Genomic DNA, 8243 nt, shown 5'->3' on the forward strand with positions numbered 1-8243 from the left:
TAATTAATAATATAGTTTTGAATGCTCATCACAGAAAACCTGAGGAAGGCGTGTCCCGCTCTGCTCTGCCTCTGATTGGTCGACCCTGACATTCTTTCCCTGACCTTTACCAATCCCACTCACTGAACACAAACATAACGGAAGCAACGCAACATTATTATTATCCAATCAGAGGCCGAGTAGGGCGGGTCATCCCTTCACCGTCGTAGGGGCGTCCAGGCTTCACGATCGAAGGGCGATAAGGAAGGAGATGGCCGACTAGAATCAACACCGCAACTGAATTGACTATTTGTACCCAACACATCTTCAAAGTTGAAGCGGGAAGAGGACGTTTCATATATTTCGTCACTGTTTGGCAATGGCAGAACAAAACGGCAACGTTAGATACCAAGAGGTACGTAACAGGTTGCTGGCACATTGCAGTGTGGAAAGCTAACAGCTAGCGATAGATGCTGCCGTGTTAGCTAACGGCTAGCGTTAGCTAGTCAGCGTTAGCCTGTCGCTGAGAGGAAAACAACGCGTTTAACAGACGTTAGCGAAGGGGCGGGCCTGACTTACGGATAAATACCGTTACTTGAAGTAGTTGTGAAACCAAATTTAAACTGAAAACGGAAATAAACGCGGAAGTGATAAATATCTGCTCATGTAATTTAAAGCCTATGTGACCCAATTCCTTTTATTATTTTCCGTCACCTGACGGCGCTGCATTAGTGAGCGGTTCAGACCGTCAGATTACTGTGTTGTCAATGATGGACCACTGCAAACTATTCTAGTCTAGTAAATAATGACTATACGAATGTCTCCTATGACCACTTGTTAGACACTATATTACCCAATGTATCAATGAGACTGGCGACTTTGTCCCTCGTTGATGAGTTGGCACAGTTTTATGACGTTTCCTTAGTTCCTACGTCAGTCCTCCTCTGTTGTGCTCGCTCATGATCTGTTTTCAGCAGCAAACCAAGAGGTTCTGTGAGCCGAAGTGGGGCAATGTGTATAAAATCTTGTTAGATTGTTTTACAGGCAACTGGAATTTAAAATGTGACTGTTTACAGATTTGGTAACTGTCTGAGAAATGTCTTTTCCTCTCCTCATATCCAACAATAACAGTTTTCCTAGATGATGCGATTGAGGTCTGTCATTTATTAACATTTGTCCAGCTGGTGAATGAGGAGGAGCCCCAGCCATCCCAGGAGGGTCTTGCCCAGGATGCACCACCACCCTACAGCAGCATCGCTGCAGCAAATGCAGGTTAGCAAACCTCCACGTCTGCATTACGCTCACGGAGAGAACACATTTGGGAGTGGGAGTGGGGATTTAAATCTCTAAATACCATTGCCAACACGTACTGTTTTAAGTCTTGAATTAAAAACAAGTGAATCGGAGTGTAGAAGCACCAGCAGTGAGTGACGTTTGTCTTGTTAACAGTTTTATCCTCAGTCAAATTATTTTCATAGCATGCAAAATATGTTTTCCGTTAAAATCTACCAAATGAATTACGGCAACGATACTCCACAACGTGCGTTGTTTCTGCTGTAGCTTGTCCAGCCTCGGAATGAATAATGTACGAGGTGAAAGCTTTTGTGCGAGGCCTTTTTTAGAAAAGGCCTAATGTTTGTAATCTCCCTTCTTAAAGAGGCAACAGGTCAACAGATTGCATTAGTGGGTGTAGCTTTGAGCTCGAATATATTGATTTAGTCCGATTCTGTATGTGTTTGAACGACCCCACGGAGAATTCTGGAGATCTACCAAATCACCCAGAGAACAGTCTTGGCTTGTATGGTATAGAGCATAAACAGTAATGGATAAAGATACGACGAATTAAGACGAATTACTTTCTTGCTGCTTTAACTCGTCCCTGTTCTGGTTTCTGAGTTCCATGCTGCTGCTTTTTCTTTTCGAAGGAAATTAAACTACATAATTGTCTGTAAGCAACTAAACCTTCGTAACAGCTGTAAAACGGTCGACATTGTATCATTTCACTTCTGCAGTTATCAGAATTTTTAGTTACAAATTTAATTCAACATCTGACTTTTTCATTATCTATGATTTGTCCGTCTGTTAGTACAGATAACTTAAACAAATTGGTCATCTACATGTTTTTCAATGACTGTGTGACAAACTACTAAAATGGGTATTTATTTTTGAATTGATGAATTATTTCTAAATCTACAGTGAGGGGACCCGATAGCGTTGGATGAAATACTAAAGTGACAACGATCTAAAAATTCTAAAATCGTGTTTTTGTGCTCAAACATTGCGGTTGATGGTGAAATTGCTACCTAACTGCAATAAATATTATTAGTATTCATGTCACCTTACCAATGAGATGGATCTACAATGGTATTTAGTGTAAACAGTCAGGGATGTAGCTTGGATGAAAGCACAATCTACACACACGGAATCAACCGTAATAAACCGTTATTTATTTTTCTAAAGAAAACAATGTTGTTGTTTTTTACCAGTACCTGTATGACCTCTTGTTTTCTTGTCACCTCCAGCCTTCTTTGAATACAAGGAAGATGGAGGGCGGTTTCCAAACCCTCCGTCCTACAGTGTTGCCACCACTTTGCCCTCCTATGACGAAGCCGAGAGGAGCAAAGAGGAGGTTGCCATCCCCCTGGTCGCTGGGAGAGTCACGGTAGACTGATATCATTTTCAAACATTCCACCGGTTCACTTGCCAATGCAAGCAACAGAAACACGGGACGCATTCCAACACATGGACTCGTTTGTTGCTGCTTGTGCAGGAGGACGACTTTGTGGCCCGGGACGACTTCGAAGACGCCGACCAGCTGCGAATAGGAAATGACGGCATCTTCATGCTCACTTTCTTCAGTAAGAATTGTTTGGCGTTTCAACAGTTGAGCTGTGTACTGTCTTCTGTCTGCGAGAGTAAGCTAACCTTCATTGTCATGGAGCCGTAAAAGGACCAGTTATTTATACATTTTTCAATATGGTCAGTGACCATGAAAAAGATGCCCGCCCCCCTTCGTTTTACATTTGTTTCGTAGCTGCTCTTGAATAAAGGCCTTGAATGTGCCGTGTTTACAGAGGCGGTCACATGATTTGCTTGGTGCAGATTCCACTACTCCCACTGCACCAGTTTGTTTTCTAGAGTATGTGTGAAGGAGGAGGGGAAATGTGCCGGCCAGTTGGTGACTTAAAAAAAACAACAACAACGCAGGATTTATTGGATTAATAATCTCCCACATTGTATCGACTGTGCTTTGGAATTTACTGATTTATTCTATTCTTTTCCCAGTGGCGTTCCTCTTCAACTGGATCGGGTTCTTCTTGTCGTTCTGTTTGACAACATCGGCTGCCGGCCGATACGGCGCCATCTCTGGCTTCGGTCTGTCCCTCGTCAAATGGGTTCTCATCGTCCGGGTAAGAGCGGTCCAGTGGAATAGATCAGATGTTTTGACGCTGCAGGATAACCTGTTTTTTGCTGTATTGCTGTGCTCAAAGATTCTGACAACGCTCTCAGACGACCTTCCAGGATCTCGTCTTAAAGCTTCTAACAGGTTCTTCTTCTCTCATGTCTTCAAGTTTTCTACCTACTTCCCCGGTTACTTTGATGGACAGTACTGGTTGTGGTGGGTGTTCCTGGCTCTGGGTAAGTGAGAAACATTCCATTCCGTTTGCTTCCCACGGTTACATTTAGGTAATGGTCTCTTTTCTTTCTTTCCCTGCAGGCTTCATGCTGTTCATCAGAGGCTTTGTGAACTACTCTAGAGTGCGTAAACTGGCTGATCCCAGCTATGCCACTCTGCCCCGAACGAGGGTGCTCTTCATCTATTAGAGGTAATTAAGCCTTTCTTTAGTAAATAATCCAGTTTCAGCATAAGTCACCCAAATCTCAAAAACGTGTTCAGTTGCATTGTGGGTAGCAAAGTGACATGGTTTTGACGTCATGATAAAAACTTAAATTGCACTAAATTAAAGGTATTGTCTCGATCGTGTCAGTGCGAGTTAATGACGTGCATGTAGACGCAGCTACTGACCAAACGCACGCAACACGCCTCACGTCCTTTAAAAGGTTCACGCAGTTCCACCCAGAAGTCAATTTCTAGACTTGATTTGTTCCTTTTCCCCTTCACCTGAATCCAGGCTATCGGATGGCCGAGCTGGACATGGCGGACGCGAGCAGTAACCAGAAGTCAGCCAGACGAGTCATAGATGAAGTCGACTCTCAATAAGATTTTCAGGAATTGTATCACTTGTTTTATTTTCTTTTGCGACTTTATTAATGGAAAACGGTTAACAGTAATATTCCCTCGATGTACGCATTAGTGGCCAATGTTACGTGCTATTTACATCCGTCTATATTGTGCAAGTGATGCCTTTATATGATTTTATGGCGGCGTACGAGCATGCATCTGCCCTTAAGGTCGATACAAAGGGAGCGTCTGATGTTGGTGACACTTGAAGCCAGCAGGTATGAGTCAACTCGGCAGGTAGGTTTGTCACAGCATGCTTTGTAATCTGCACTAATCCTAGTTTTATTGTGACTACTATAGGCTTTACCTAAATGCCACATACACTTATAAAGGTGGATCCCATCGGGCTGTAAGTGCAGTTGTACCACAGACGCACACATCACCAACCTGTCGGCTTTAAGTTGCGCTCGATTAACCAAGAGGGGGCAGTGTTGTTTGCTGCTTTTAGCTTATGAGAAATTGTTTATTATTGGTGTGCTCATATTAAAAAATACATGCTTGTGATTCAAACACCTTGTCAGTAGAGCACATTCAAATTACATCCATGTACCACGAGTTATGATTTTCCCAGTTAGATATATTGTTGTACATTAAATCAGGTAAACCACCAACCCGGGAAATGTAATTTAGGTCACAAATCGGATTTTAGATGATCCAGTCTGCGCTTTTCATCACAAACCCAGATGAACGGTAAAGGGCCGAACGCCGCCGCATCGAGGGCTGACAGGGAGACGATGCAGAGGGGTTTTCTTTTCTTTTTTTCGACAGCGGAAGCAACAGGGAGGATTTTTCTTTTTCTTTATGGGCGTGTGAGCACATTTTGTGGTTCACGTCCTCAGAAAGCCGGTGCAGACGTAACGGCCCGACCTTTGCGCCTCCCCTTCATCGTCAGTGTCATTGTCACCTTCTGCTGGTGGAGATCTCACTCTTACGTTTGGATCAAATTATCTTTAAAACGTACATTTCAATTTTAGTTTTTTTCTCTTCCTTTTTTGCCATGAGATCTAATTGACCGTAAAGGGAAATCTGTTTATGGTTTTCTTTTTTTGAAAATGATTAATGCGGTGTGAGTTGCTTGCTATCTTGTAGGTGTTAAAAATATATCAACGAATGTTGTATGCAGGTGCACTTTTAGAAACATAGTCAATAAAAGCCAGAGGACCGTCCCATCACTTTTCTCAGTCACAGAATTATAACACCAGTAAAAACGGCTGGCGCAGTGGTTTCTGTCTCATCCTCCGGAGGACACGGTGTGTCGGGACGACACCGCTTTTCGTGAGCTGACCACTGCCATCGATGGAAGGAGTCGGTGTGGATTTTAGTCTTTTGCCTAATCAGTTAAGTTTGTTCTGCCGCGGCTTTGATGACTACCCATTATGCTTCTTTCTATGTGAACTAGAGCTACGACCTCGAGGTTTTGTTGTTATGAAACTGTACAGAAAAAAATGAGTGTTAAATAAATGTCACTTTTAATGCATCAGTTTTCTAGATTGTTACATACAAGATTATATTATTTACAGGTCAGTATTCTGGACCTGGGTCCTATTACACACCTGGTAAAAGCAAAAGGTTACTGCTGCTGAAAATATGGAATTATTATTTTTTTTGTCACCCTCACCTGTGGCGACCGAGTAGCTCGGGAGGCGCAGGTGATGATCGATCTCTTTTCTAATCTGCTGAGACGAAGCTTTGGCTGCACAAAAGTGGAACGAGAGAAACTGCAGCACGCAACTTCCAACAAGTCAACCACATCCTTCCAGCCGATGGTTACAATGTTGTTTCCCACAGAGTCGAGTGCAATTTATGAGAAAATTAAAAATGCTTATCTAGACAAGGGTTATTCGCTCCTGCCTGTGGGTTAAATAAAAAGATGATTACAATATAAGTGTGTATATATAGATATTACCTAATGCATTATATCTATTTTAACTTATCTGTAAGAAGCAGAGTTCCCCTCAGTGTGGGAACCATTACTTCACCTTGATTGACTTAATTCATTTTTTTCCTCTGCAGCAAAAAGGCCCGTTTCCAACTAAAACGGCATGCTGTTATTGGACCGAAAAACATTTTTGTTATAACAACACAAGCAGGACCTCGTCCTAATAACTATGCATCGGATTTACATCTCAAATACTTTGCCGCTCCTCTGCTACCATTTTCACACAATTTCTCCGTGTCCCGTTGTTCGTTTTCACTCTGCGGAGTCTTCGAGCCGTCGGGGCAGGAAGAAGATGGCCTTCTGTCCGATGTGAGTTCTTGGGCCCAGTTTAGGTCTTCCGTTCTTCTTCAGGGCAACATACCAGTTCCTCTCCTGATATTTCTGACTTGCATATGTGTTGTAGTGGTTCTCCTCCAGCTTCTCCAGGAAGTAACATTCATCAGTCACGGTGGGCTGAGACGTAAACACACACACAAAACAGAAGAGCTGATTGCATGTCAGGCCCTTTGGGATTAAAAGTTTAAGAAATAGTCACCAGTAATCATTCAAAACACACACATCTACATCACAGACCATTCATCTACATTTGCTTGCTTCATTAAGTGTAACGGGACGATTAACTTTATAACATCAGGTGCGCTGCAGATACTCACTGAGCTGTACAATCGGCCCTCGTCGCTCATGGCCAAATATCGCCCGGCTCGCGTTCCCTGGACAACGACTACGCCTTTATCCACCGCTGTGAGCTTCAACACAGCTGAAAGTTTAAGATAGCTCAGCATTGTCCATACATTATGGACGACGTGTCACAGGAGGGAAACAGCGGGTGGATTATGGTTTATGTGTCATTGACGTTCCAGCCTGGATGCACAGTACCACAGTACCTAACACTGTTCTAGTTCATGAAGTCGAGGACACGCTGTGAAGGCCCATTACACCGGCCTTCATAGAGTCCTGAAACACTGAATGTATGCAGCATTTCCAGTTCCTTCACATTAAGTCAATGTTCTTTTGGTTAGACACCTGAAATACTCCTTTATCTGAAGTATTATCTTTTCTGTGATGCAAGAAGCAACAAAAGTACGTTTCTTATTTTCTCAGGCCTCCTGATCGTCCCCACAGGGAAAGAGAAATCAGCCTTTTCCTCCTGTCCACACTTCTTATGAAACAACCCCCCATGGACGCTCTGCTTCTACTTTAGACGTTTATCTGAAGACTCCATTTTAAGCTTTGAATGGGTCACAAAGTCATTTTCCTCTCCTACACATTTTTCGATGGACTCTGCATACCTAAAGAAACCTTTCAAGTACAAACTATTTTCTCTTTCAGCTTTTAAAGATTTTTGTATGTTTACACGTTTTGACTTTCTTACAACTGCGATCACCTCTTTTCTCTGGACTACTCAACCATCAAGAGCAGACAGATTCCTAGAAAATACTTCCCACTAATAATGGGAAAAGGCCTCTGCATTAAAGAGCATCGTGTGTCCTACTTCTGTATGTAATGTGCGCTATTTGCAATGATAGTTTTACATTCGTCACTACAAATAAGTGTTTTCATCTTATTCTTCTTGCTGAACGGAGCTGGGATGTTTCCTCATATAGACCCCCCACATACACATATACACACAGCCCCCCCGCAGTGGCCTAGAGGAAGTGAGCGCAGTCTTACTATGCACGTCCCCCTCGTCCCTCTGTCCCCGCACCGTCCCATCGGCCACGATCTGCAGGTGGTGTCCGCCATTCCTGCAGTAGAGACGCGTCAGCTGGCGGAAGTCCCCCAGCGGGCCGCCGTCCACCGTTTGGTCCCCTGACACCGACATCTCCTCCGCCATCCCGCTCGGAGGACTCGCACAGCTGCGCGAACCGTCGGGAAGGTTTCCGGAGGAATGTCTGCGGGGTGGGTCTGTTTTCCCCCCCGGAGCGGTCAGGTGTTTACATCCTCGTGAACGAGCGCGGGGGATCAGAGGCAGCTGGTTTGCGCGTCCCCGACTCCGGGCACGTAACGACGTGTGATCGATGACCACGACGCACATCGACCGCAGCTCCTTCACACGGGAATAATGGCGTATTCTTTTTTGTT

The 8243-nt window shown here is 43.9% G+C and overlaps 2 protein-coding genes across 2 annotated transcripts; one reads left to right on the forward strand and one right to left on the reverse strand.

The window, feature by feature from the left end:
* The first annotated feature begins 100 nt into the window (after positions 1-100).
* Positions 101-5699, forward strand: LOC120816998 (NEDD4 family-interacting protein 1-like). The gene is made up of 8 exons (XM_040172713.2): positions 101-394; positions 1161-1251; positions 2502-2641; positions 2750-2837; positions 3265-3389; positions 3552-3618; positions 3698-3806; positions 4113-5699. Exons 1-7 carry the CDS (start codon positions 359-361, stop codon positions 3802-3804), a joined length of 654 nt encoding a protein of 217 aa, XP_040028647.2. The 5' UTR covers positions 101-358; the 3' UTR covers positions 3805-3806; positions 4113-5699.
* Positions 5669-8231, reverse strand: LOC120816997 (putative fibroblast growth factor 1). The gene is made up of 3 exons (XM_040172712.2): positions 7833-8231; positions 6815-6918; positions 5669-6614 (listed from the first exon to the last, which is right to left on the reverse strand). Exons 1-3 carry the CDS (start codon positions 8194-8196, stop codon positions 6414-6416), a joined length of 669 nt encoding a protein of 222 aa, XP_040028646.2. The 5' UTR covers positions 8197-8231; the 3' UTR covers positions 5669-6413.
* Between the last annotated feature and the right edge of the window lie 12 nt (positions 8232-8243).

The sequence above is a fragment of the Gasterosteus aculeatus genome, chromosome 4 (assembly GCF_964276395.1).
Source record: "Gasterosteus aculeatus chromosome 4, fGasAcu3.hap1.1, whole genome shotgun sequence".
Classification (NCBI taxonomy): Eukaryota; Metazoa; Chordata; class Actinopteri; order Perciformes; family Gasterosteidae; genus Gasterosteus; species Gasterosteus aculeatus.

What these genes read in the sequence shown, in the direction of transcription:
- LOC120816998 (XM_040172713.2), top strand. Translation starts at nt 359, where the DNA reads ATGGCAGAACAAAACGGCAACGTTAGATACCAAGAG. An exon ending in CTTCATGCTCACTTTCTTCA is followed by an intron (nt 2,838 to 3,264) that starts GTAAGAATTGTT and finishes TTCTTTTCCCAG; the next exon opens with TGGCGTTCCTCTTCAACTGG. An exon ending in GTGGGTGTTCCTGGCTCTGG is followed by an intron (nt 3,619 to 3,697) that starts GTAAGTGAGAAA and finishes CTTTCCCTGCAG; the next exon opens with GCTTCATGCTGTTCATCAGA.
- LOC120816997 (XM_040172712.2), bottom strand. Translation starts at nt 8,196, where the DNA reads ATGTGCGTCGTGGTCATCGATCACACGTCGTTACGTGCCCGGAGTCGG. An exon ending in GGACGAGGGGGACGTGCATA is followed by an intron (nt 6,919 to 7,832) that starts GTAAGACTGCGC and finishes TTAAACTTTCAG; the next exon opens with CTGTGTTGAAGCTCACAGCG. An exon ending in AGGGCCGATTGTACAGCTCA is followed by an intron (nt 6,615 to 6,814) that starts GTGAGTATCTGC and finishes TTTACGTCTCAG; the next exon opens with CCCACCGTGACTGATGAATG.